This window comes from Prinia subflava, chromosome 17, assembly GCF_021018805.1.
Source record: "Prinia subflava isolate CZ2003 ecotype Zambia chromosome 17, Cam_Psub_1.2, whole genome shotgun sequence".
NCBI lineage: Eukaryota > Metazoa > Chordata > Aves > Passeriformes > Cisticolidae > Prinia > Prinia subflava.
Window position 1 is genome coordinate 1575883 of NC_086263.1, and position 27836 is coordinate 1603718.

Consider the following 27836-nt stretch of genomic DNA (forward strand, 5'->3'; position numbering starts at 1 on the left):
TTAGATGGGAGTGAAGTGCACTGAAGCATGGGACTGACTGCAGGTGCAGAACAGTGGATTACACTGGGATGGTACCAGAGCCCGTTCACTTCCTTTTCCCCAAATTTCAGCTAGTACCCAAACCCTGGGGAGCTCTGATGTCCACAAAAGCAGTCATATGCATTCCCTGCTTATCCCTTCTGGCTCTGGGGATCAACACCAGTATTTTACCTTTGTGAATAAAGGGATCGGGGAGGATCACACCGGCGCTCCGGGGTCTGGGCCCCACATATCCCTTCCAGCAGAGGCCAACTTCAAGCAACAGCAGGAGCACAAGGAATGAGAAGAAACATTCCTACTCCTGCAACAGCTGTAACACAGCTGCCATCCACTCACCACATAGGAGACTTTAAAACAGTCAATAATTCATTACTCACTCCAGCCACAGATGAGCACCCAAGCTGCAACAGAAATTCTTGTAAATAAAGTCAGGGAACTAGAGGTAAGGAGATAGGGCGGAAAAAGCGTTTTGGAAAGTTTGAAACAATTTATTGAGTTGTTCTGTACAAGATTAACAGTTTTCATACCACCCCCACCATCTTCAGCAAGACAGTGCCAACACATAAAAAAAATAGAATAGTAAACTGCAGCTCTTACACCCAAAAGGAACTGCCATCCACAGGTAAGTGCCATGGGAGCCTATCCCTCCCCATTCCATCCTGGAAGCGCTGCAAGTTGCCTCACCAAGGCAGAGGTGCCAGCCTAGCTCCCCATCAGCTGCTCTGCGTGGGCCTGCCTTGCTGCCACTCTGCTCCACACCACTCACTCATTCATTATAGCATGTAAAGAAAAAATATCCCACAGAATTTCCACCACATAAACATTTCCCTGAGGCAAGAGGCTTCGCTAAATTCCTAGAGGAGGGCATTCTGCTCCGGCCGCGCGCACGGGGGCTGCCCAGCAGAAGCATTCAAGTGAGAGCAAAGAGAGGGAGGAGAACCAGTACCTTGAGTCACTCGCTGAGAGCCCCTATCATGCCAGGTGTCCCAAGCTTTCAGCTCCCAGGGAAAGGTGAAGGTGCCAAGCACCCCTCAGGATGAGGCCTTCAACAGGAACCACACGACATCCACTGCTCAGAGTCCACCCAGAAATGCTGTGCTTCATTTCACCACACGAGTTCTGTCTTTGGCTCTTTTGCTACAACCTAGGTATTTTCTGTAAACAGACTAGAAATCTGAGCTGTATCCCTTAATTTGAAATACAACCAACTCCCTGATCTTGGGCAGTTGTGTATCAGCTCAAATTGAAAAGAGTCTTTCTCAGATCTTAACAAAACCCAGAGGAAACTAAAGCAGACATTTGCTGGTATCCTGGGGTCAGCATCCTTCCCCAAAGCTCAAGGAGGAAGCTACAAGCTTCTCCTTGGAATACCAGCAAATTCCCCATGGATCAGCACTACCACTGCACAACTGGGATGTGGCTGTGGGGGGCCTGAGAGAAGAAGACAGACTGGGCAGAGCAGGAAACCAAACCTCAGAAAGCTCAGGTGGAGCCTCAGCCTGCCCTTAGCCTGATGGGCATGCACAGGGGGAGTATTTAGGTCTAAAAGTTAAAAAATGAACAAGAAAAGACACTCTGCAACTGTAGATGGTCCCTGTCCCTGCAGCTGTGCTGAGCCCACGATCCTGGTGCAGGTACCACTGAGGAGAACAGTGTTCTTCTCTGGAACTCATTTGACAGGTCGTGACCTTGGTTCATCTCGCTCATTCCCTCTGCCCAAGTTGATCCTAACTCACAACCCTAGGAAAGAATGGCTTTAGGGGAGGGCCTGGAACCCGCCTGCACATTCTGGGATGAGAACTGGTGCTCCTGCTGGATTTGGGACTGTCCTCAGTCACCAGGTCACCACTGAAGTCCAGACCGTGCAGCTTTTTTTTTTTTTCTTTTCTGATGTGCAACCATAAAAAGCTCTATTAAATAAACCAGAATACATTTTAAATACAGAATGATTAAAAAAGGGTTGAGGAGCACACAAAATAGGGCTGAAATGTGTGTCACTAGTCCATTCTTGCTCCACCACAAAAGGCACTGGAATTATGTCTTCTGATCCATGTGACAGGCTAAGAAGCATCCCATTCAATCCAATGCACTCGATGGCAATGAGAATAAAACTGAGCAGGAAAAAAGCATCCCTTTGGAGGGAAGAAAATCTAAAAACTCAGAAGTAGCATTCTAAAAGTCTATGACTGCATCTAAAAATGTCTTTAGTCTCCAAAGAGTCTTCCTTCTCCTCAGAGGGGAACATCAGGTGGTTCCTCAGATTCACCACACAGGAAATGTTAGATCCTCCAATTAAGTGTAGCACAGTTTTATATTACAATTGGAAAGTTACTCAGATGTCTTCAAGAAAGCACTGGCAGTGCTAGAATTATCCAAGCAAATCCAAAGCAGAAGCACCTTTCATGCCCTCCACAGGGAGACCAAGGAGGTAACTGGACTTGGAGGTACTTGGCAGCTACAGACACGGGTGGGTGGGAATCCACTGCAGGACCCCCCGGGCCCCCCTGCGAGCTCCAGCTCCTGCCAGTGCCAGGGAATGCAGGAAGGGCAGCAGCAATAAAACAGTGCTACAAAAGGCTCCTCTCATCAGGGCATGGCTCAAGGTGCCCCCATGTGTGGGGCTCAGCTCTGAGAGCTTCTGAGCAGACGCCCCAATGAGTTCCTCGTCACAGTTCAATCTCTCCAGTTGTCGTAAAAAAAAAGAAATAGAAAAAAAAAAGAGAAATCAAAAGACACAGCTGGTATCCAAAGTCCATGACCTGTTCCTCTGGGTTTTATCCTATGGGTGCTGGAGCTCCCCTCCTTGCAGGCGTCACAACTTGCGCTGCTGTGCATTGGACCCTTTGCCATGAAGCTGAGGAGCATCTGAAAGAAAATAAAACCAGCTGGGAAGGGGATTCAGCACCAGCCCATGGAGGGTGAGCAGCTGGGACTGCCAGGCCCCTGCACAGAGGGTAGGACCCGCTCTTCCTTCCCAGCACCAAGGAATCAGGAGGAGGATGTGCCTGGAGACATCTCTTCACTGGGAGCAGCCCTGCCTCTGAGGAAGGGACATGGGAAGCACTGAGGGTCCCCTGTGGGCTCCCAGCAGAAGCCTTATGGCACAATTCCAGCTGCCAGGGAACTCCTTAGCCTGTGCCCTTCTCTAAATCCACCCTGCCACATCTCCCCCTCCAGGAATCCCAAAATACCTGGTGTGATTGCCTAGCACCTACAGGTGGTTAGAAGTAACCTGTTATACATTTTTGCTGTTGTAATCACAGAATCACTGAGGTTGGAAAAGACCTCCAAGATCAGTGACCCATCCCCAGCCCAGAGCACTTAGTGCCACGTCCAGGCCTTCCTTGGACACTTCCAGGGATGGGGACTCCAGACCTCCCTGGGCAGCCCCTGCCAATGCCTGACCACCCTTTCCATGTAGAAACTCCTCCTAATGTCCAACCTAAACTTCCCCTGGCACAGCCTCAGGCTGTTTCCTCTTGTCCTATCACCAGTTGTGTGGGAGAAGAGGCCAACCCCTCCCTTACAAACTCCTTTCAGGTAGGGCTTTAGGTGCTTTATTAATTATTTTTTAAATTATTTAATTAGGTGCTTTTTAAATGAAGGCTTTAGGTGCCCACTGATAGCAACAGGATCCATAGGAATCTCACCACTGATGGAACAGAAAGGAATGGATGTGGAGGAAAAGAGAAAATGCACTGAAGAGAAAAAAAGGAAAGAAGTTTAAGGAAGCAATTTTTTTCCCAAAGCAATTAAAACAACTTCAGACTGTGATGAACAGATGGGAGTACTGGGACGTGCAGCTAAGCAACAGTGGCACCCAGCAGTGCAGCAGCAGCCTCTCCTCCAGGCCAAGAACAGCACCTTGCATGCAGGAGCTCAGCCCAGCACAACCCATTTCCACAGGACCAGCATCACACTCCCAGCCCCAGCACAAGGCACCAGCAATGGCAGCACCGACCACACACAGGCAAGCACTGGATGCTCTTTGCTCAGAGGCTTTTGGATGAACATGGATACAAAAGCACTTTTATTTAAGGCACCAACATTCCCTTGCATTTGCAGCAACCTCCCAGGCACCTCGCAGTGTTCTGACTCAGCAATGCAGCTGTGGGCAGATGTTGGCACAGCCAAACACAGCCTGTGCCACAAAACACAGGAATTCATTTTAAGGTTATGGGGGTCACTTAAATATCTGCTGTGTTCTTCTAAAAAACACCAGAACTGGGAATGTTCCAGGAGATGGCAGCACCAGGCTCCATCTCCAATCTTTCAGTGAAAGCCGGTCCTTGCTGAAGCTGTATCCATGGCCAGTTTTCCTTCACTTATTCCCAGTGGTCTTTTATCTTCTGGCCCTACATCCTGCTGAAGAGTCCATCAAAAAATTCTTCTGTTGTAAGCCCTATGAATAACAGTGAAGTGATCACTCTGAGTTCCCTCACTAAAGGAACAAATTGCTGCTCCTCAGTGACATGGAATATATTCCTCAAGCCATGTCCAAGGTGCAGTCTCTGATCTCATTCCAGGAGGAGTGATTTACAAACAGAAAGGGTCTGTCACACCAGGGAGCACTGCTAGGACCTTCTCCAGCTGTACCAGACCAGCATGGCACATCCCACCTCAAACCTCAGCAAAGGAAGCAAACCCAACCAATTCTTTGCATTTTCACAAGTGCACAAGGCACTCTTCTTTCTTCAGCAAACAAGCACTGTGCTCAGCCATCGAGGGCGTTTTATTCCATGACTCCTCCAGGAGGATACATGGTTATCCATGGACACAGCCACAGGAGCAGGCCAGCAATCCTAAATCAGGCTCATCTAGCCCAGGAAAACCATCCCAACAGGAGCAGGTACTAAGATAATGGCACTGAACTGCACCAAAGTGTAAAGAACACGCCTGAGAAAGCAGAAATAGGAGTCACCAGGGCAGCTCCCTGAAGCAGGTAAGTGTGATCTGCTGGCACTGAATTTCAATTTCCCTTACTTCTCTCCTTTGGAAAATTTTTGTTTTATGCAGGCATCAAACCGGGGCAGGAACAGGCTTAACTGCCAAATCCTCACGTTGTGAGCAGCAAGTGGAGCAATCTGCATTTACACTACAAACTTGTCGTGAAGGAGATGCTGGCAATTATCTCAGTGCACAGACACGAGACAGTCTGGTCTGACACATTTTATGTAGGTCACCAGGACCAAAACTCCACAGAGCTGGAATATTCATTCCAGGGCAGTCCTGGCAGGCTGTGCACAAACAGGCACAGCTTTCATCCTGGCAGGATAATTCTGAGTATCTCCAGGAACCAACACTTGCTGTAAGCACTGAGGACTCATCATTCCAGAAATCACAGAATCCCAGAATGGTTTCATTGGAAGGGACATTAAAGCCCACCCAGTTCCACCCCCTGCCACGGGCAGGGACACCTTCCACTGTCCCAGGGTGCTCCAAGCTCCATCCAGCCTGGCCTTGGACACTGCCAGGGATCCAGGGGCAGCCACAGCTGTTCTGGGCACCCTGTGCCAGGGCCTCCCCACCCTTACAGCCAAGAATTTCTCCCTAATCATGGAAAGATTTGGGTTGGAAGGGACCTTTAAGCCCCTCCTGTTCCATCCTGCTGTGGCGGGGACAGCTTCCACCAGACCAGGTTGCTCCCAGTCCCTCACTCTGTACCTCAGAGAGGCTTTAGTGACAACCACACAGCTGAAAACATGGACAATCCCTCTGGCTCCAGCCCTGAAGGAAGGATCTGCTGAGATAGAGGGAGGCTCACGGGGCAGAAGACAGACACGAGCATCTGACAAGTTACCTGGCAAACTCTGTGGTAAATGAGTGGACAGGGCAGAGTGTGGGAGTGGCGCTGCGTGGTGGGGGCTGGAGTGCAAACCAGCCAGAAGACCTAGAGAGAAAAACAAAGAGAGGGAAAAAAGGAACAAATACACATCCAAGACAGAAATGAGCAGAGGAGCTGCAGCAGTTAGCAGGTGTCGGGTTCCAGTTATTGGCAGTTTTGGGTGAGCTCTAGGGATGTGCCCAAGGTTCTCCAAATGCAACCGCTGGAGATACAAAAGCAGGGACCACAGCATGAAGCAACAGCCAGAGAGATGGGCTGGTGTGCAACGGGCCAGCCCAGCAGAGCACTGATGTTCTGTGTGGCAGCACAGGCACAGGTGACACACAGGTGACCAGCAGGATACTCACTGTGCCCGAGGCCGTGGTGGAAAGTTCCCGGAGCAGGTCCCGTAACGATGGCATCCTTGGAAACTCCTGCTTTTGGGGAGGAGTCGGAACTGAAGGAGATGACATGGAGAGGGAAAGAATGAATAGGAGAGATAATACCTAATGGGGTGGAGCTCAGGGCAGCTGGCAGCTTTGGGTTGTTGGACTTGTAGGATGGAGCCAGTACACTTAAGGAGGAAGAACTCGTTAGCAGCACAGCTCCACTAGTTCCTTTCTGCAAAGCAATGGAAAAGGTCAGTCAGGAGAGAAAGAACCAAGGCACAGCATCATTCGTACTTACAGCTCTACAAAACATGGAATGCTCAAGAATTCCCCCTTGGATAAAGCACCCTCCCAGCCAGGGCCCAAAGATGCCAACACTTGAGGCCATCTGCAGAAGGACATTGGCAAGCCAGCTCTTCTGAATATGGCCACACTGGATTTGCCTGCATGACTCCCTTGCTCTGGAATTGTGCCTCCATTAGGCAGAGGAAAAACTTCCCCACTGCCTGTGAGTTCCAGGGGTATGCTTCCTACTCACTTACAGCAGCACACACTGCTGACAACTCCAGGCACCGAGGTCTGACACCCAAGGCACCACCCTGCAATGCTATTTAGGATTTCTCCTGGAGATAGGCACCAGGAGTGCTTCCCAGCTCTCTGTCTCAGGAATAGACAAGCTACATAAGCTTTCCATTTAAACACATTCCTTGTATTTCACAGCTCTTTCCATGGGGTGCAAAGGAAGGCAGGGATGAGCAACCAACAACAAATTAATACATTAGAAACTATTAGTTTTGCTATAAATAAAAATTAAGCCCCTTATGTCATTAAATAATATTGTAATAACACAAGTCTGTACTGACAACGCAGAAGTCCTTCCTGTAATGTTCTATCCCAACAAATATTGGGAAAATTTCTTCATGGAAAGGGTGGCCAGACACTGACACAGCTGCCCAGGCCAGTGGTAGAGTCACCATATCTGGAAGGATTTAAAAGCTGTGTGGATGTGGCACTTGGGGACAGGGTTAGAGTTGGCCTTGGCAGTGCTGGGGGAATGGTTGGACTCAATGGTCTTAGAGGGCTTTTCCAACCTGAATAATTCCATGGTTCTATAACCACATGTTATTTATTCTGTGGGCCAGTCATGACAAAAGTGGCAATAATACTAAAATGACTTTCAATAATTTAAAGAAGGATAAGTTTGTAGATCTAATTAATAACAAATTCATCATTATACTTTTAGTATGTAATGAATTTTATCTCCTGTGATAAATGACCTTACTGCATTTTCTCTTAATCCAAACAGGAGCCCTACTGTCCCCACAACTCGCAGAGCCAGGGCAGGACCATGACATAGCCTGGGCAAAAACTGTCCTTTGGAAGGCAGTACAGTATTCAGCCTAGTGATTAATTAAGCTGAAAATGAAAGCTGGAATTGTGGAGGGCAAGCCCAGGGCAAAGGCCACAGCTTTCCTGTCTAAAGCAGCTAAAATCCAGACAGTCATTCAAGAACTTCATCAATGCTTTTGAAGTGCCCCCTTTAGGGCAGCTGTGAACAGGGCAGGAGCTGCCAGCACGGCCCCTTACCGGCACAGAGGTAGAGGCTGCGGTGCTGCTGACCACAGCTGGCTTTAGGGACGAGGTCAGCAACTTGGCCACGCCCTGGGTGCCCCCGCTGGAATCTCCGTTGGAGCCTCCAGGAGGTGCCACCAGGGTGAGCTTCTGGGACACGGGAGTTTTCTTCACCGAGGAGCCGGAGGCCGGGCGGCTGGAGGCCGAGCCCGGGGAAGGGGCTGGGACACTGGGGAGCAAAGTCCCAGAGGAGCTGCCCTGGTTGGCAGGAGCCCCAGAGGAGGAGCTGCTGGAAGAAGCCCCGTGCTTGGAGAGGGACCCGGCGACGAAAGGCGATTTGTAAGATTGTCCTGAAGAGCCGGAGCCACTCGAGTGCTTCCCGGCGTAGCTGAGAGATGATGAGGACAAGCCTTGGCTCTTGTGGGAGCTGCTGGAGTTTTGGGCGCTGCTCGGGGACGTGGAGGAATGGAAGCTCTGAGCTTTGGTTGATGACTTGACCTGCTGGAGGAGGGAGCGCTGGGGCAGAGGGGTGGAGGACTTGGGATTCTGCAGTTTGACAAAGGGAGCTGGGGAGGTGAAGGTCTTCTGGAGCTGAGCACCAGGGTGGAACACCTTCACCTGAGGGCCTGGCACTGGCGCCGCGGCCGGGGGCCCGTGGCCTGGCCTGACCACACTGTGGTGCTTCTGTTTAGCCTGGTGGGCATCAGGAAGGATTTTGCTGGGGGAGGCTTGGCAGGAATGCTCTTTGTAATTAGAGTTCTCTGTCTTCTTGTCTTGAGAAGACTGGCCCAACGCCAGGGCCTGCTCAGCTAGGAAGTTTAGAGGAGACTGGAGGGAACCAGAGGATGATGTAGGGGAAGGGTTGGGCTTTGGAAATGTCCTCTTCTCCTCTGAGGATGCAAGAGTTGGGATCTTCTCTGGTGGAGCTTTTGGAGCTGCAGGAAGCGTAAAGTCAGGGCTCCCTGCGGCCCTGCTGTTCAGCACAGCCAATTCCTTGGACACTGCTTCCAGGGAGGAGGTGGGGTTGTGAATCAAGTCCTCATCCAAGGAGTCATCCTTGAAGGTGGCAGGAGTGACAGTGCTGCTGGCAGCTTGGGCTGTCCCAAGGGACAAGAGTTCCCTGGTTTGGGCACTGATGCCCAGGGCTCCTCCCTGGGGCTCTGAGGACATTGCCAAGGTGCTGCTCGAGTGCAGGGAAGAGACAGACACCGACAGCTTCTTGTCTGGCTTGCAGGAAGAGTCCTGGAACAACATCACAGGAGAAGGCACAGTCAGAAGAGAGACAGGGTTTACTGCTGAAAAGGGAGGGAAGGTTCAGTCTGAGGATAAACGGCAGGATACACATATTCTGTGCCTGTGAGCCCCCACTTCCCTCCCACCTAAATGGGATGCCACTGCCATCAATTTTAGCTGCTGTTCCAGTTTTTTTCCAAGCCAAATACTGAGCAGAGCCATTTCACAGTAGGTGATGTACAAAGCTCAAACACTGGGCTCAGGAGGGCAGTCATTGACTTTTGGCACATACCAACCATGAGCACCAGGAAACAGAACTCACCTTCACTTTCACCTTAGTAGAAGGTATAACTTTCTTCTTCGCCCTGTTTGGAGGAAGACAAGAGAAACTCAGTGACTGCCCTCATGGAAGGAGGCAGGTAAGGGAGCACACCTGGGCCCTGTTGGTGATGATCCACTGAGTCTTGGCAGGGAACAGAGGCAGCATCTCAGGTTGCTAGGATTCAAACACACATGACACCTGCTTGCTGCTCTTGGAAGGCACAACTCCCACACAAGGAGCAGATTAGGGAGTCCAGCAGAGTCCTGGAGTGGCAGCAGAGCAGTGGAACACCCACACACACATCCTGCATCAGCTGCAGGACCCCACTGCTGCCTCCTACAGCGATGCCCAGAGAGAAACTGGCACAGAGACTGTTCTGCAGAAGTTACACCTTTCTTTTGGGTTCCCAGAAGCCAAGGATGCAAAAGCATCTGTCAAACTCCCAGAGAATAGATCTGGTCAGGTGCAATCTGGTATAAGACATCCCTGAGCTGCTGGGTGGTGTGGCTGAGGGAAGGATGACTCTACACCATACTCCACTTCCCCTCACTCATCCCGTGCCAAGAACAGGACTGTCTGCCAAACTGACACCAGCCTAAATCCACATCCTCACCTATTATCAACCACCAGGCAAGATCCATGAGACCCTTTGGATTAAAGCCCCTGCCCAGCTGGATTCTGATGGCTCTTGGTTTGCCACCCACCAGCCTGTTGCACCCACCTTCACTAGTCTGAGCTCCTGTGACCCTCCTTGAACCAGGCAACAAGAAAGAGTTGGAATCCAGAATCCAGTGAGGACCAACGGAACAGGCTGCAGTAACCACACTCCACTTTACCTCCCTGAGCCTCCCAGGCCCAGCACAGAGGCCTGACTCCAGGCTGTTGAACTGGGGGCAACCTGGCTTTAATGTTCTTATTTTTGAGCTTACTGAAGGCTAAAGCACCTCAGGAAAGTGCTGGGAGATGTCACAGACAAACAGCTGCTCTCCCTACAGCTCCCCAAAGGAAGCAGCGCCGATCTGTGTGTGGGGAGCCAAGCAAGCTCAGGTGCTCCTGCATGATCCCCCCAGGCCCCAGGGAATGGAGATCACCAGTTTTCACTCCAAAGGAATGCTGTGATACTCACAGGACTGATGTGAGGTGTCCATGTACACGCCTGCTCTCCTTAAACAGTGTCCTAAGAAGGGAAGAGAGCAATGAGAAGTGATATCCAGCAAGACCCAGTAGAGCAGCTGGGATCACTGGAGACAGAGCTGCAAGTACAGCAGGGGACTTAGTGAAACTGAAAGCACAGAGAGCAAACAAATATTCAGCCCTTTTGCAGGAAGATCGTCCTGAGCTGCCCCGCACAATTCACTCTCTGGGGAGCAATGCTTGGAGGCACTGGAAAGGCTGCTCAGGCAGTGATTGGACAGTGCCTAAGAAAAAAGCTCTGCCAGCTTAAAAAGCCAACTGGAAAGGCAGGATCATCACTCAGAGCCTTCCTGCCTTGATCATCCAAGAGCTCTTCTGCTTCCAGGGAGAAAGTTCCCTTCCTGTGCCTCTCACACAGCAATGAAGGAGAGAAGGGTCTGTGCTGCCTTTGTGTCCCCAGCCAAGAGCTGAGGTGACTCTGTACATCACAACCCTTTCTGGAAGGACTGACTGAGCACAGCCAATGGACTGAGCACACGCAAAGCCCTGCACTACTGAGGGTAAACCAGGGTCTCCCACAAACACTCTCTGACCCAAACTCAGCTGCCCTCTTACATGTTAGGGAGGAGTTACAAACATTCCTTCAGTACTGGCACATGGAATGTGATTCCTGGCTGGTATTAACAGATCTTTTGTCATCACTTTTCTCTTAAAAAGCAAGCTTATGTTAACCTAACATTCTGTTAATCATCTCTTAGTGTTAATGGAGGAAACAGACTCATGGCAGGGCCTCTCTAACTTATCCATGAAATTGCTGCTCTGTCCACCTTCAAGTTCCTCTTAAGAGATGAATTTCTGAGATCATGATGACAGTGAATCAAGCTGACTTATCCATAAAATTTTTAGTTTTCCTAGAGCCACTAATCCCTCCCTATGGCTGTCACTCTACCCTCTGTCTTTAAATCACCAAGTTAGAGAATATCTTGGGTTGGATGGGATGCAGAAAGCTCAAGTCCAACTCCAAGTCCTAGCAGGAGAAACCCTGAGCCATTGGAAAGCAACCAGGAAATCCACTTTTATTGAGGCATTACTTACTGTACTTAGTTCCACTGGAAGTGCCTCCTACACTGAGTCTTGGGTGAACACCTCCACGCCCAACAACCATTTCACCATCAAACTTGAAGATTTTAATTTCCTTTTCATTGAAAGAAAAGTTTTTAAAACTTGGCAAGCTGAGACCCTCAGGCTGGGTATATCTTCATTAACCAAGCAGCAATCTTCCCCCACCTCCTAATGCCATCTTTCAGCTCTTGCACCACCACACTACAACCACGCTCAGCACTGAGCTTCCTGTGCACATGCAACTGCAACAAACAGCCATGGATTTTCCAAGTGGATCTGTGATGTGCCACTCATACTTACTGCTCCTAGGAACTGCTGCCTACATCTTCCTTTATCCCCCAACACCCAGAAAGCAAATTCAGCAGAGAAGACAGCACTGCCCAGCTGGAGAAAGGCAAAGAGACGGATCACGGAACAGCTTGGGTTGGAAGGAACCTTTAAGATTCCAGAAGTAAGACTGCAGAGTTGTCCTTCCTCTAAAAGTACTGAGCAAAACAAAGCAGGCCAGAAGGTGATGACAGTCCCAGCAGAGGGACTCTGCCATTTGTGTGGTTCTCTGCCACTGCCAGCTCGAGGGCAGGGACGATGGAGAGTAGGAAAGGGCAGGGAACAGCAGCGAGGGTACAGAAACCACACCAAATCCTACTGACTCTAATAAGCCCCTACAACCTTTCTAGTTTGCCTTCTTTTGGGAATTCTGCAGAGAAGACTTCCTAAACTGTCTGAAAAATGTGTCCTTTGTGATTATAAAGTGATCTTCTGCAATACAGAGCCAAGAAAGCATAGACTGTCCCGTGGGCCTGACCTCAGTGCCAGTTCTACCTGCCAGTGGCACCTGTCTGACACTAACACGGCACCAAGGCTCCTCAGCACTGCCATGTGCAGTCCTGGCTGCACTCAGGAATTTGTGAGGTGAAAAGGGACAGAGGGAGGGGGGATAAGCTGGAGGGCAGGGCTGCCATTCACAGGGACCTTCCCAGGCTGGAGAAAGGGACCAACACAAACCTTGTGAAGCTCAATGAAATCCAGCACCAGGTCCTGCAGCTGGGATGGAGCAGCCCTGCAGGAAAGGACCTGGGGGTCCTGGGGGCCAAGCTGAAGGGAAGCCACTGCTGCAAAGGTGTCCTGCTGAGAGCAAACTGTCCCCTGCTCAGCTCCTGGGAGGATACATCTGGACACAGATCCAGCTTCAGGGTCCCCACAATACAAGAGAGATGCCAACAAACTGGAGACATCCCGAGGAACAGGGACAAATGACGGCCAAGGAGAGGTGGAGGGAACTGGGTTTGCTCAGCCTGGAAAAGGAGAAGCCCCAGGGGAGTCTAATGGCAGTTTTCCACTACTTAAAGAGTGGTGGGGACAAGAAAAAGATGGAGCCAGACCTTTCTCTAAGGTGCACAGTAAAAAACAAAAGCAGAGAATATTCAGTTCAGTTGCAGCAAGGGAAATTCTTACTGGAAATAAGGAGAAAAGATTTCATCAAGAGTGATCAAGTACCAGAACAGGAGCCCAGATGCTGTGGGAATCTCCATCCTTGGGAATTACCAAAATTCCACATGCCAAAGCCCTGAGCACTCTGATCTAACTCTGAAGCCAGCCATTCCCTGAGCAAGGGCAGGACTAATGACCTTCCCAGGTCCCTTGGGACAAGGAATCCCTTGATTCTTGCTCACCTGGCCTGCATCCAGCCTTTTGGCCAAAGGGGCTTCACCTCTCCTTCTAGGAAGGTCTTCACATAATCCTCTAGAGACTGAGCCTTATTCTTGTCAAGGTCATAACCATCCAATTTAATCTTCACCAAGTGGCAAAGCAGCTCCCTGAGGAACAGGAAGATTTCAGATACAGTTATGCAGATTGACCTTTCTCACTTGGAGATCAATCTCTTTATCCAGGTTGGATAAATACACCAAGACGCACCTGGCTCTTGCTAATACAACCCTGCACTGCCTCCCGAGGAAAGGGGAAGGGAAAGGCACATTCTCTGTGTGTGCACACACATGGATGCACCGGGGAGAAAAGTCTTGTTACCCCTTCCCAGTGTGATCTCCTGAAACAGCTGAGGTAACAAACCAGTGCCAGAGCCACGGGCAGTAACAACCACAGAACTGAACCTCCCAGCAAGGAGAAGGCAGGAAGCAAAGCTGGCTATGTCCTACATGGATCAGCAGCACAAACTGATTTGTTCCAGAGTAAGAAGAAGACAGCAGGATTGATTTTCCTTTTACCCTTTGTCACTGTCCCCTGTTCTCAGCACTCCCTTCTCTGTCAGCCCTCTGAGTGCCAGGGGCAGCAAAACCCAACAGCTTCAACTGCTTTCACAACCAGAACCTGGGCATGTCAAGAGTCTGGGCTGTAGGATGTCAGCAGTTCAGCTGAACCCCTTCTGTTCCCAAAATTCTGACTCTTTCTTTTGGACTCTGCACAGAGGCTTCTCAGCACTTCTCTCAGGGTTAGCCTGGGCCTGAAATGAGCTTCAGGGTGAGATGTAATAAATGCACTAATGGCTTCCATAAACAGCACCATGTGCCACGAGCCTCCAAGCTGTCTGTTCCTACAGGTGATCAGCACTGCTCTGTAAACAAGACACAGCCACCAAAATGCTTCACTGCAAGGAGTAAGACAGGTCATGAGTTTGCTTAATATCTGAGTTATTCAAACCTGATTTCATCATTCCACTGGAATTTCTTTCGCGGGCCCGTGACGCGCTTCCCTCCCTTTTCTTCATCCTCATCATCATCAGAACAAACTCGCTGCTCTTTGTCTTTTTCCTCTTCCAGCATCCTAAAATGGAGACAGAAAATGTGGAAGTGATTGTCCTGCAGGTTCAAGGGGAGGATTAAGTGTATCTGAACAGCACTGGACAGAGGTCTCAATATCAGTAATCTCTGGCTTAGGGTGCAAGCTGAGTTATGAGCTCAAGGTTAAGACATCTCCCAACATTTTGTAATAGAGATGATGGGACTAATCCAGCCTGACTGTTCCCAGGCTGCCACGCTCCTAAGGACATGCCTGCACATGCAGAACCCTTCAGCCAAGCTCTGGTCCCATCAGTGCTGCTGTAGCTGCACCGCCACAGACAGCACAAGGAGCACTCACAGCTTAATTAGGCCAATCAATGCCCAGCAGCAAATTTAGCCTACAGAACGAAAAGAGGTGGCAAACTTCAGGAGAGCAGACTCCAGGCCTGCTGGGAAAAGCTACAGATGGGAATGAGCAAAGGAGGAGCTTACTTGGCAAACTTGGCCTGAGTATGGGCTTGGCATTCCTCCTGGTACTTGGCCACCTGCTCGGGCATGGCCCTTCCAATGGCCTCCTTCAGCTTCTGCAGAGGCTCCTTCAGTCGGCCACCCTGGAGCAAGCACAGAACACCCTGAGGCTCCACAAGGCTGGGACCCCAAACCCAGCCAGTTCCAGCCCCCACGCCCAGCCACCGTGCCTGGACAGTGCCCCATGGAGGACACAGCCCGCCTGGGGACAGCAGCCATGCTGTGCCCAGCAGGGCTACCACACACAGGCCTGTGCTGGCCATTCCCTCACCTGCTCGTAGAGGTAGAGCCTGCGGGCTCGCTTGAGCAGGGTGTCCTTGCTGCAGGGGAAGAAGGCAGCCAGGTGAGCGTAGACCCCCGAGCGTACCTGGCTGCTCAGCTCCCGTGTCTGCAGCTCGATGCTGCGGGGACAAACACAGCGTTAGCAGCGACCCCCGGGCAACCTGAGGGGAGCTGAGGCAGAGAGAGAGGGACAAAGGGCAAGGCAAACTGCGTGGAGGTTCTTTGGATTCTAGAATCAACAGATTTTATCCCAAGTATGCTTTGAATCTGGGAGGAGCTGGAGAAAGAACAAATGGAAGTCAGCAGTCTCGTCTGTTCTGCAGCTCTCCCTGGAAGCTGCATGCAGGAGGGTCAGGCAATGAGATGAGAAGTGCACACTGGTTATGTCAGATACTGTGGCAGTGGAATTCAGGACAACACAAAATCAAACTATTTCTTGGGTTTCAACTACCAAGTGAGTAGATGGGAGAGATCAGCATGTGCCAAACCCATCTACACACTTAAACAGAAATTAGAAGCTTGGCTTTTTAAGCCACCTCTTGGTGTCAGAAAGCGTAAAAAAGTCCAAGTGATCCACCATCACCATCATCACAGTCACAGAATGCCTTGAATTAGAAGAGACATTAAAGCCCATCCAGTGCCACCCCCTGCCATGGACAGGGACACCTTCCACTATCCCAAGCTGCTCCAAGCCCTGTCCAGCCTGGCCTTGGACACTGCCAGGGATCCAGGGACAGCCACAGCTGCTCTGGGCACCCTGTGCCAGGGCCTGCCCACCCTCCCAGGGAACAATTCCTTCCCAATATCCCATCCATCCCTGCCCTCTGGCAGTGGGAAGTCATTCCCTGTGTCCTGTCCCTCCATCCCCTGTCCCCAGTCCCTCTCCAGCTCTCCTGGAGCCCCTTTAGGCCCTGGAAGGGGCTCTGAGCTCTCCCTGAATCCTTCTTCTCTCCAGGTGAGCACTCCCAGCTCTCCCAGCCTGGCTCCAGAGCAGAGGGACTCCAGCCTTTGGGGCATCTCTGTGGCCTCCTCTGGACTCTCTCCAGCAGCTCCAGGTCCTGCTGCTGTTGGCCCCAGGGCTGGAGCAGCTCTGCAGGTGGGGTCTCACCTGAGGGGGCAGACTCCTCCCCCTCCTGCTGCCCCTGCTGGGGCTCAGGGTGGGTTTCTGGGTGCACACAGCAGGGAGCTTGTCCAGCCTCTCACCCACCAACACCCCAAATCCTTCTCTCAGGGCTCACAGTGAGTTCTTCTCCCCATCTATATTCATGTCTGGGGTTGCCCTGATCCAAATTGTACAAATCTGTCTAAATCTGCTCTGAATTAGGCTGAAGTGATCAGTTTGACACCAGACAAGAACTGTTTGTGCAGCCAGCACTGGAACGCTGGAAGGTGGTAATCAGCTCTGGAAATGAGAGGGAAACCGAGTCCCAAACCTCCCCTTGGCAGTTTCCTGCAAGTGCCTGGATAAACTCTAATGAAATTAAAGCCTGGGTGTCAGTATTATTGCACTGATCACAAAGCCCTGTGCATTCATCAGCCTTCCCCAGGCTCTGGCAGAAGAATGAAGCCATTATCTGCAGCTGCCTGAGTAACACTGGCACTCTGTAATTTGGGGCCTCAAAACACAGAGCAGGAATGGAATTCCTCCAGTTTTCCCACATAACCACTTGAATACAGCAGTCTTATCCCAGTTATAAACAGTTCTACCTGGCATGTAAGTTAAGTAGCAAAAATCTACCTGACATCTCTCACAGGGAGAGATTTACTGGTCTTGCATCAAGCTAAACTCACAGGTCAAGTGATCAAATTTAGGCACATAAATATCAGGCGGTATCTTGAGAACAGGAGGCCTGGGTGCATCCCCTCCAACATTCTCCTACCTCATCATATTTCAACTGAAAGCTGTTTCTAGGAGACTTTCATGTTACTCTGGGCATGTTCTGCCTGAAGACCTGTACAAGGACAACCCCACAATTCCTGTTGAACCTGCTCCTGAATTTACCAAAAATGCTCTGCCTAATTGTCTCCCTTCCCACACCTCTGTGCTGGCAGCACTTACTCCAGTATGATGTTGTTGATGTCCTGAGTGAAGAATCTCTGCTTGCCTTCTCCCTCGGCAGCTCTGGCAGCCTGGAAGTCAGGAAATAACACAAATCATCAGCAGTTCACAGCTGGCACAGGCAACCAGGTGTCTTCAAAACCACCACAGAACTACTGCAAAACAAGGCACGGTTCTATTACATAAATCTGTCACGGCAGAAGTGAGGTGGTGCCCTGTCCTCTCACACCTCCCCAGTTCAAGTCCAAGCCTGCCTGACCTGGTAACACCATGTCCTGCACACCTGGTGACCTTCCCAGTCTGGATTCTCCTCTCCAGATGCACTGGAGTTACCATTCTGGAGTGAAGATTCCTCTGTTTCGTGGGACAAAGGAGGTCGCTTGGTGGCTTCTTTGGCAAACTGGCCAAAGGGGAGAACAACAGCTTCAGGGCACGGCTTTAACTTCTCTGTAGATTGAGGAATATGAGCACAGAGCTTGTCCCTGGACTAGGAAAGCTCATCCTAGTCACATCTAGGGAAGGTTGAGGGGATTCATCACCAGGTTTTCTAGATCAGTCTGGAAACTAAACCAGGACACCAAGAGAGAAGAGTCACAGCCACAGGGGATGTGTTATTCCCAGTCAACACCATGGAAACAAAAAAAAAGTCCTGTTCAGGAAGCTTCCTGAGCTGTGACTGCAGCTCACAAAGCGCTGCCCAAAAAATCACACCCATGAAAAATATGTCCAGCAGGAAAATAATTCCAAGAGATGAATGAGATAGTAGCAAATTGCCAAGAGCTTTCAGTTTTTTCTGAGTGGAGATATAAACAAAGCTGGGATTTGGCACAAGGCACCACAATGAGTTAGTGATTCCTTGCACAGCAAAGGAGACCAGGAGAGGATTTTGAAATCCCATGATTTACCACTCCAAAGTTGAGGCAGGCAAGCAATTAATTTATGCCCAGAGGGTGAACATTCCTCCCTGCCAGCAGCAGGTGATATCAAAGGAGAAGCTCAATGCTAAGAAGAAGCCTCAACAGGAAAATTACTTAGGAAGGAGAGGGTTAAAGTCAAAGCAGTTCAAGTAGAAGAGGAAATGCCTGGAGGCTCCATTTAACTCGGGAGATGCTCCCATCTCTGGGATGAAGAGACTTGGCTCTCAGGCAGAAGTACAGCACCCGTTCATTCCCACCTGAGTTCATGTCCCAAAGTCCTAACTGAACCAGAGGTTTCAGTTTGTTTCTTTTCTTAACATCCATAATCCAGCAACAAGAGACACAGCAGCAGGAAAATCTAAGCAGGAAAATCAGTGGGGACTCTGCTACTAAACTGTTTCACAACACCACAACGATTAACCTATGTGATATCGTGGAACTTCCAAAATATCCTCCTTGAACTCAGATAGAGTCAGAAACAGCTATTCTGGTGCTTTCTGAAACAGAAACATCCACCAAGAGCCCATTATTTTTATCAGCTGTGGCAATACTTGGTTCAGTTCTTCCTCCCCTCCCATCTGCTCACCCCCACTGCACAACTCAGCGGAACAGTTCTCTAAGAGCAGCTTATCTTTAGTAACAGGAGTTACTCAGCATCTCTTACTTAAGTAAGAAGTGCTCTTAACTGAAGTGTCCCAGGAGGCAGAACCACCACAGAGCTCCAAGTGCATGTTTGTGACTTAAAATCAATGTTTAAAACCATACCAGCAGCAGGAACAAAACCTCCCAGCACTTGGTGACAGGCTGACAGCCCTCACACCACAAGGCTGAAAGCACACTTTGACATGCCAGGAAGGGATCCCTGACCAGCACCCAATGTTTTCCTTCTCCAAAGCAGACTGGAGCTTCCCAGAGCACACCACATTTTGGAGAAGATGGGTGAGTCCCCCAGGAGTCCAGCTGCAGGAGGAGCTACTGGTGAAAACACACAGGATCATCCTTCCAGACATTAATATATTCCACTCCCTAAACAGTACTCCAACAATGAGATGTTAAAAATGGCTAAAGGACTCAAATTGCCAAATCGGTGCAGCTTCAGTGAAGGATGAAACGCTTCTAGCAAATCCTCAAGCCCCCTCTACAGGGCTTTCCAGGCCTTCTCCCAATGCAGAACTGTGGCACTGCTTTCCAGCTGTTTCCAGTTATTTTACACACAGAACACTGTGCACCCCTTCACTGTCCTGACCAGCACAGCACATTAAAAGTATCACGGTGGAATTTGTCCTTGTCATGGTTTAACCCCTCACTCAGCCCCACACAGTTGTTTGCTCCCTCATCCAGGTGGGATGGGGCAGGAAATCCCCAGGGTAAAAGTGAGAAAACTCCTGGTCTGAGGTAAGGCAGTTTAACAGGGAAAGCAAAAGTTGTACAAGCAAAACAAGGAATTCATCCCCCACTTCCCATGGACAGGCAGGTGTTCAGCCATCCCCAGGACAGCAGGGCTCCATCATATGCATGTACCTTGGGAAAACAAATGCCATCACTCCAAAATCCCCCTCTTCCTTCTTCTTCCCCCAGCTTTATATGCTGAGCATGACTCCCCCATGGTCTGGGAGTTCCCTGTTGGGATCAGCTGTCCTGGCTGTGTCCCCTCCCAGCTCTTTGTGCCCCCCAGGCCCCTTGCTGGTGTGTGGAGCAGCAAAGGCCCTGGCACTGGGAGAGCACTCCCTGCTCAGCAGTAACAAAAACATCCCTGGGCTATCAGCTCTCTTTACAGCACAATCCAAAACAGCCCCAAAACAGCCACTGTGGGGAAAACTACCTCTGTCCCAACCCAAACCAGCCCTCCAGCCTCAGTAATTCACATTTCGGTTCATTCATGTCAAACTGACAGTGGAAATTCCTTCTTGCATCAGGCCCATCCTTTGCCAAGAGGGCTGAGGAAGGAATCCTGATCAGCTGTGACCTCGAGTGTTACATTCAGTAGCCAACAAGGTCCAGCACCTGGACATCACTTGACATCTGGGCCTTCAAGAAAATGACTGAGAGGAAACAGGGTGACACAGAGGTGTGATGCCGGTGGACCTGAGAAACTCCCCCTCTGGAATGTGCTCTGTCCTGCTGCTGCCACACACACCCCGCAGAGCTGCACCCCTCCGAGCCAGCAGCCCCAGCGCCCCGGGGACTGCTGCTGTACCTGAGCCAGCTCCTTGATGCGTTTCTCCAGGGGGGCCGGCAGCCCCTCCGGGAGGGAGGGCGGCTGCTTGAACTCCTGCTCCACGGCCGCGGGCTCGCTGCCGTCCTCGGCCTCGGGGCAGGGGCTGCCCTCCGGGGACTCGCTGAGCAGCCGCTCCAGCTCCAGCTCGCTCAGGGAGTCCATGGCTGTGGCTGCCTGCAGCAGGTCGCTGTCACTGGCGTGGCCAAAGAGGGACAGCAGAGGGTCGGCCATGGCCTCTGCCTCCCTTGGGGCTGCAGGATCTGCTGGGGAAGGAATCACCACTTTCTGCTCTTCATCCTTTTTCTTCTGAGCATCCTTCTCCTTCTGAAACTTCTTCAGCATCTCCTTGACACTGAGAGCTCCGGAGTATTTCTTCTTCTTCTTCTCCTTACTTGCATTTAATGCTGTGAAGCTGCAAAGCGTAGAGGGGGAAAGGGAACTGAATACAAGATCAAGGAACAGAGGGTCCCTGCCCCTCCAGTTCACTTCAGGCTCAACTCCCTGGAAAGTCTTAGCCTCTTAACCAATTACACCAGAAAAAGTATTTTACAGCTTCCAAAGGTCTTAAGATTCTGGCTGCTCATCTCAGCTCAGAGAAGGCTGTCCTGACTCACTGCAGAGAGGTGCTGAGGCTTAAACCACCTCCACAGAGCTCTGCTTTCATTTAGCTACATGATATTACTGTTATTCTAGCAAGGAAAGTTGGGAAATGCACAGTTAATACAGAGGAACTGAGGCAGGACAGAGTCAGTGTAAAGCTTTCTGCTGTGTTAAAACCAGGAGAGCAAATTCATTTCCTTGCTCGCCTTGAAGGAATCACACACTGATGATACCACATCAGACACACTGCTGTTGTCCAAAAGCAGATCCATGCAGGACAAAATAAGTTACAAAGAATAGTTAAAGGAAGAAGGAAAAAACTTAGGAGGCAAATACAGGAAATGAGTGAAAAGCAACAGATATAGATACTGAAAGAGACAGGCCAGACAGACCAAAGCAAGGACAGAGCTACAGCACAAGATAACTCAGAACAAAAAGGAAAACCACTCCATTTTACAGCCCAAAAGCTATAAAAGAGCTGAGCACTCATCCAAGAAATACTTTGGGCAGGAGTACAAAGGACTGCCCAGAAAGAGCAGTAACACAGCCTGCCTTGTAACCTCTCCCTCCCTGCCAGCCCAGCACTCTACAGCCCTGAGCCCGAGCCCTTCTCACCTGCCTTTCCTCCCACAGCTTTGTCCCAAGAGTTATCTTTCTCTCTACTATCCATATCTGTTCCCACTGTCAGTGCCTAAACAGAGCTCCAAACACACCACTCCTGCAGCCAGCTGTGCCCCGCTTTGCTCACACACTGCTGCTCTGGAGCTGTTCTCCTTCCCTGATCATCCCCTGCCTTTCTTTCCCACTCTGAAAGCAGCAGGGGTTTTCTGCTGGTGTTTGCAGTGTGCATCTGAGCACCTCACACTGCAACAGGCTCCTACTGCAGCCACCTGGAACCCTGAAACTAGGCAGCAAGAGCTCCCTCCTCCCTCCTTACCCAGCTTTTGGAAACTTGGACTTCTTCGATTTCTTTTCCTTGTCATAAGAATCATCCTTCTTCTTCTTCTTTATTTTTTCACCTCCATCTTTCAACTTCCGCTTCTGCAGAGGGTTAAAAACGAGTCACAATCAGAGTTTCCCACAACATTACCAGCACTCCCAGAGCCATTTTGGGACCTCTCCCAGGAATGTGAAAACACAGGACTCATTAACCAAACGCCCCTCCATCCTTCACCACAGTCCTGGCACATGTTGCCTTCAGCATTTGACAGCATCCCCATAACGCTGTGACTTCCAGGGCAACAGGGAGCTCCTGTCACCTCTGCTCTGGAAACCAGGTAACCCCACCAGAGTCTTATCCATGCCAGACATGCTTCACTTTACAAAGAGATTTTAGGATACAATGGGATTTCAAGTTCTTATCCCTACTCTGTCCACACCGAGTCACAAACCTCTCCCAGTCTGGACATTAACACATGCAGCAAGCTCTGAGCTGGATCCGAGAGAATAATGAGAAAACTGCCTTGCTGACCTTGGGACACTTCTTCTTCTTCTCTTTGACGTAGTCATCCTCAGACTCAGAGGCCTGCCGGAACTGCAGCGTTCCTGAGTTGATGTAAAACCCTCCGTACTTTGTAGTGAGAGAGGCAGGAACTAGCTCATCGTACTGGAAATAACAGAGAACAGTTTATTGCCTGGGAGCTTGGCTACTTCATTCCATAGCTCAGCTGCTTGGAAGATGCAGTGGGATTCACGGAATCACAAAATATGCTGAGTGGGAAGGGACCCATCAGGATTGAGTCCAACTCCTGGCCCTGCACAGACACCCCAACAATCCCAACCTGTGCCTGAGAGCATTGTCCAAATGCCTCTTGAGCTCACACAGGCTTGGTGCTGTGGCTGCTTCCCTGAGAAAGCTGCTCCAATGCCTGACCATGCCCTGGGGGAAGAACCTTCTCCTGATATCCCACCTAAAGCTCCCTGACTCAGCTCCAGCCATTTCCTCAAGTCCTGTCCCTGCTCACGAGGCTGAGGAGGTTGTGCTCCCCCAAGAACACACTGGAGTGCCTACCAGCACCTCCTGCCATGCAGCTGCCCCAGGAGCTGTCACTGCCTGGCCCTGGCACCCTCCTGGCTCACTCCCAGGGCAGGTTCAGCCTCCCAGGCAGCCACCTTGAGCCACTCTCACACCCCCAGCACTCACAGCTTCCGAGTTGTCGATGAAGGAGTCGGACTCATCATAGCCATACCCCATATCAATCAAATCCTGAATCCGGTCCTTCCTGCGCCTCTTGCCACCCTGAACAAGGAAACATGGACACTGTGATCACTTTTCTTTCCCAGTACCACAGAGATACCCTGACACACGACAGCAGCACTGGCTTCAGGACACAAAAGCTACAGCAGAACCAAACCAGGGCTGGCTCCCATCACACTGTACTCCCAGGGTGTGGTAAATCCAGTTTAAAGCCTTCTCATACAGAAACAAAACAGTGCAAAAACTGCCAGCCAGACTCCACACTGAACTGGGTCTGCATCCCTTCAACATTCCTGCCAGGGATCTCTTCCATAGGGCTTGCTCTTCCCTAAGTGCTCCAGTGGGTACAGACTCGGTACTACAGACAGCAAAGACACACAGAATGTGTCAGGGTGACCCATGGGCCAAATCTGTATCACGAAACAACACACAACTTGCTACCCCAAAGTGCCAAAGGGTATAAAAACCAGTGTGGTTTTATTGCATATCACAGAAATAATGCAAAAGGAAGAACAGAAAGGAGCAGGTAAGACAGATCCATGCAGCAGTGTCCTGAGGGCAGCGGACTCATCACAGCCCCATGCTCAGAGACCTGGCACATTCCATCCTGCCACAGCAACAAGGCCTAGAAATTAATTTTTGCTTAAGGAAATTCAATTTTATCAATCACAGTAAGTGATTTACTGCTCACTTAAGGTCATGTCATTTGCTTTAATCAGACTCATCTGATTTAAGAATGATTCTGAACTATTTTTGCAGCCCTGAGCCAGAAAAAGAAAATAAAACCCAGCATGTGGCAGCCAGGAAAAAGGACTGGGGAAGAACAGAAACTTGAGAGCCAGTGAGCATTAAAAGCACTGCCTGAGAGCTGAACAGCACTGCCCAGCCCACAGAATAACACAGTTTAAAGAAGGAACACTTACATATTTTTCTTCGAACTTCCTCGCAAGAGCCTCCACTTTATGCCTTTCCTTTTCCTCATCATTGAAGGGATCAGCCAGGTCTTTCTTCTATAGAAACAATAGGGGTAAAACCACGACAGTCAGTCCTGTCACACTGCCACCAAAACCCCATGAATTAAACCCATCCTGACTGGAACAGCTGGGCAGAGGCTCAGATAAATCAACTTTAGGACAGCGCAGATCAACACCTTCACATGGACAGTGGGATCAGGGCACTCTCAGCACGTCTGGAGATGCCACCCAGCTGTGTGGTGTGGTTGACACATCTGAGGGGTGGGAGGCCATGCCAGGGGACCTGGACAGGCTGGAGAGCTGGGACCACAGGAACCTCACCAGGTTCAACAAAGCCAAATGCTGGTGCTGCACCTGGAACCCACGGGATCAATCCAGGCTGGGAGATGAAGGGATTTAGAGCAGCCCTGGGAGAAGGATTTGGGGTATTGGTGGGTGACAGCTGGACGTGACCCAGCCATGAGCACCCTGGACTCCCCTGTGCTGGGCTGGGCCTCAGCGTGGGCAGCAGGAGGGGGGATTCTGCCCCTCTGCTCCCTCAGGTGAGACCCCACCTGCAGAGCTGCTCCAGCCCTGGGGCCAACAGCAGCAGGACCTGGAGCTGCTAGAGAGAGTCCAGAGGAGGCCACAGAGATGCCCCAAGGGCTGGAGCCCCTCTGCTCTGGAGCCAGGCTGGGAGAGCTGGGGGTATTGAGCTCAGGAACATCTCAGAGCCCCTTCCAGGACGTAAAGGGGCTCCAGGAGAGCTGGAGAGGGACTGGGGACAAGGCATGGAGGGACAGGACACAGGGAATGGCTTCCCACTGCCAGAGGGCAGGGATGGGTGGGATATTAGGAAGGAATTGTTCCCTGAGAGGGTGGGCAGGCCCTGGCACAGGGTGCCCAGAGCAGCTGTGGCTGTCCCTGGATCCCTGGCAGTGTCCAAGGCCAGGCTGGACAGGGCTTGGAGCAGCTTGGGATAGTGGAAGGTGTCCCTGGACATGGCAGGGGGTGGAATGAGATGGGCTTTAAGGTCCCTTTCCAAGCCAAACTATGCTGCGATTCTGAGAGTGTCTCTGCACTTTGGGTGCTCTCCCAGCTAGATCTGTACCTGCCTCTGCTTCTCCCAACCCTCAGAAAAAAAACCCCAAAAATTAACTGGCATAAAACATCAACTGACTGCTAACAGTCCTGAAGGCAAACAGTAGAAGGAACAGAATCCAGTAAGTTTCTTTTCCAGACAAACTTTTCCTAAGTCAAAGTTTAGATGCTACAGCAGTTTTCATTTATGTCTCCTTTGGTGCTCTTTGAGAACAGCTCCTTATCACTGCCAGCTGCCCAGGTACCAAAACTCACTTTAGATCTAGCCACTCAAAACTAAACAAGCATCACCTCCCACGCCTGCCACCTGCACAACACCCTCACAACACCAAATTCCAGCCAGGACAAAGAAGTGACACAGTGTGGCCTGACAACAAGAACCCCGGCCTGCGGGTCAGTTCTCCTGCCTGCAGGATGTTCACCCACCCTCCTCCCACCTTGCAGCACCTCACAGCAAACACAGACAGATCTCAAAACAGTGATGCTGAGACAGCCTTGGAGACCTTCAGCTACAACACAGGCTCCCGGAGGCCCGCAGGGACACTCACCTTGTCACCTGAAGAGCCCCCTTTGACTTTCCCTCGACAGCTCTTGAGGAGATCAGGGTAGAAGAACTCGGGGCAGCGCTTGTGGTCCGGCTCGAAGAGGGTGAGCGTGATGCGCACGGCCGTGGCGGCCGGCTCGGGCTCCGGGGGCTGCTCCCCCTCCTCCTTCCGAGACCTCTTCAGGAAGCTGCTGCTCAGCGGCCCGTGCAGAGTGGTGAACGAAACCCGGTGGGGCTCTGTCATGGCTATGGCCAAGGCTCACCAGGCTTCACGGCATCGTTCCCATTGCACTAGCAAAGCTCTGTCAGGCTGCACTGATGGATTTCACCAAGGATAATGGAGGATGCTGGCAGCAGAATGAGTGTTTTGCTTTCGGAGTTTTCTCGGGAAGTGACAAAGGGCCGTGCTGCGAGCACTTGCTGCAATCATTATAGAGAGAAGAAAGAAAGAAAGAAGTCAGTCGTTGTACCAGTCTTCCCTCCAACACTGGAAGGTCCCCGAAATCCCTCCAGTCCATTGCAGATCTCTCTCCTCACACCACACCACTCCATTTGTAAGGGCTGAAGGAAATCCAACTGCCGGGGAAACAAAACAAGCCCGCCACACTCATTCAGACGCGGCCCAGGGGCCCTGGGCACAAACACCGGGCTAGGCTGCACCTCCCGGGCCGGGGCTGCACCTCCCGGGCGGGGGCTGCGCTCCGGCTGCCTGATCTCCGCTGCACGGAGGCCACGGACAACACTGTCCCCGGGACAGCGGACCCTGCGCGGGACTCGGGGCTGAGCGGGGCCCAGGGCTGAGCGGGGCCCGGAGTGGCAGCGCCGCCGGAGGGAGCGCGGCCCGCGGGGCTGAGGGGAGGCCCGAGGCCGCGGTGCCGGGGCCGCCGGGCCCGCCCGCCCTCACTCACCGCCGGCGGGACGCACCGCCGCCGCTCCGGGCCCGCTCCGGCCCCGCGCCCGCGTCACGTGGGCGGGGCTGCCCTCGCGCCGGGCCGCGCGCGCCGCGCCCAATCAGCGACCGCTCCAACGGCCGCGCCTCGCATCGCAGCCAATCAGCGACCGCCGCCGCGGCCACACCCCGCGCGAACGGCTCGCGGGAGGCTGTCCCTCGCCACGTGATCGTGGCGGGCCAATCCCCGCCGCCGGCACCGCCCCGTCCCGGCGGCCCGCGCGCGGCGGCGGGAGGAGCGGCGAGATGGCGGAGACCCCTGAGGGAGCGGCGGAGGTCCGGCGGGGAGCTCTCCGAGAGGCCGCCCGCGGCCTCCTCTCTCACCAAACAGCGTATGGTGGAGCCTCGTAGGAATCAGTGGCGTGAAGCCTCCAGGAAGTTGCGTTCGTCCTGCCCCTCGTGTCACTTAAACAGGCTCGGTTTTCTGCCATAGAATTAAACGTAACTTACGGAATGTGTATAACGATAAGGGGCAACAGAGTAATGTAATATATCTAAACAGTGGCTCGTGTGGATAAGGCTGCAGCCTATGCTGGAAGACCTTGACTGGAGATGACAAACTGCCGTCAGACCCTGAACCTGTTGCGGACTGGCTGCTCCAGCTGGACGGGACTCGGTGGGATCCATCCCAGGGTACTGACAGAGCTGACTGACGCCAGCGTGGGGCCTCTCCATTATTTCCCAGGGTCTGGGGAGTCTGGACAGGTCGCTGTTGAGTGTCAGGTGATAAATGTCCCAGTTCTCATGCAGACTTAAGGAAGAAGACTCAGTCCTGCTTCAGTGTCTGTTAAAATCCTGGAGGTTATTTAGGGAGTTGCTGAAAAACCCTTGAGAGACAACACAGTCAGCAGTCACAGCCAGTGTGGGTTCACAGGGGGAAGGTCCTGCTTGATCTGCTTAATTCCCATTCCTGAGAAGCTCAGGCAGGATTCCCAAGCGTCACAGAACAGTTCAGGCTGGAAGGGACCGCAGTGGCTCATCTCAGCCCAGGGCACAGGGCTGTGTCCAGACAGTTCTGAAACACCTCCAGTAACAGACACTCCACTCCCTCTCTGGGCAGCCTGTTCCAGTGTGTAAGTTTTTAATTGTGTTCATTTGGCACTTCCTGGGCTCAG

The 27836-nt window shown here is 51.5% G+C and overlaps 1 protein-coding gene across 6 annotated transcripts; it reads right to left on the reverse strand.

Moving 5' to 3' along the window:
- Positions 1-506: 506 nt before the first annotated feature.
- UBN1 (ubinuclein 1) lies at positions 507-26781 on the reverse strand. 6 transcript variants are annotated; one of them, XM_063414476.1, is made up of 18 exons: positions 26681-26781; positions 25777-26192; positions 24098-24184; positions 23121-23216; positions 22449-22583; positions 21915-22018; positions 20357-20789; positions 17243-17313; positions 15173-15302; positions 14866-14984; positions 14294-14416; positions 13309-13452; positions 10506-10556; positions 9380-9422; positions 7840-9066; positions 6232-6484; positions 5840-5929; positions 507-2904 (listed from the first exon to the last, which is right to left on the reverse strand). In XM_063414476.1, exons 2-18 carry the CDS (start codon positions 26014-26016, stop codon positions 2852-2854), a joined length of 3399 nt encoding a protein of 1132 aa, XP_063270546.1. In that variant the 5' UTR covers positions 26017-26192; positions 26681-26781; the 3' UTR covers positions 507-2851. The 6 variants fall into 6 exon arrangements, 2 of the variants coding, with proteins under 2 accessions (XP_063270546.1, XP_063270547.1); XM_063414477.1 differs by lacking the exon at positions 5840-5929; XR_010082541.1 differs by lacking the exon at positions 23121-23216 and having other exon boundaries at positions 2846-2904; positions 5840-6484.
- Positions 26782-27836: the final 1055 nt, after the last annotated feature.

What these genes read in the sequence shown, in the direction of transcription:
- UBN1 (XM_063414476.1), bottom strand. Translation starts at nt 26,016, where the DNA reads ATGACAGAGCCCCACCGGGTTTCGTTCACCACTCTGCACGGGCCGCTG. An exon ending in TCCAAGTTTCCAAAAGCTGG is followed by an intron (nt 20,790 to 21,914) that starts GTAAGGAGGGAG and finishes TACGCTTTGCAG; the next exon opens with CTTCACAGCATTAAATGCAA. An exon ending in CAGTGGAATGATGAAATCAG is followed by an intron (nt 13,453 to 14,293) that starts GTTTGAATAACT and finishes CCTGTTCCTCAG; the next exon opens with GGAGCTGCTTTGCCACTTGG.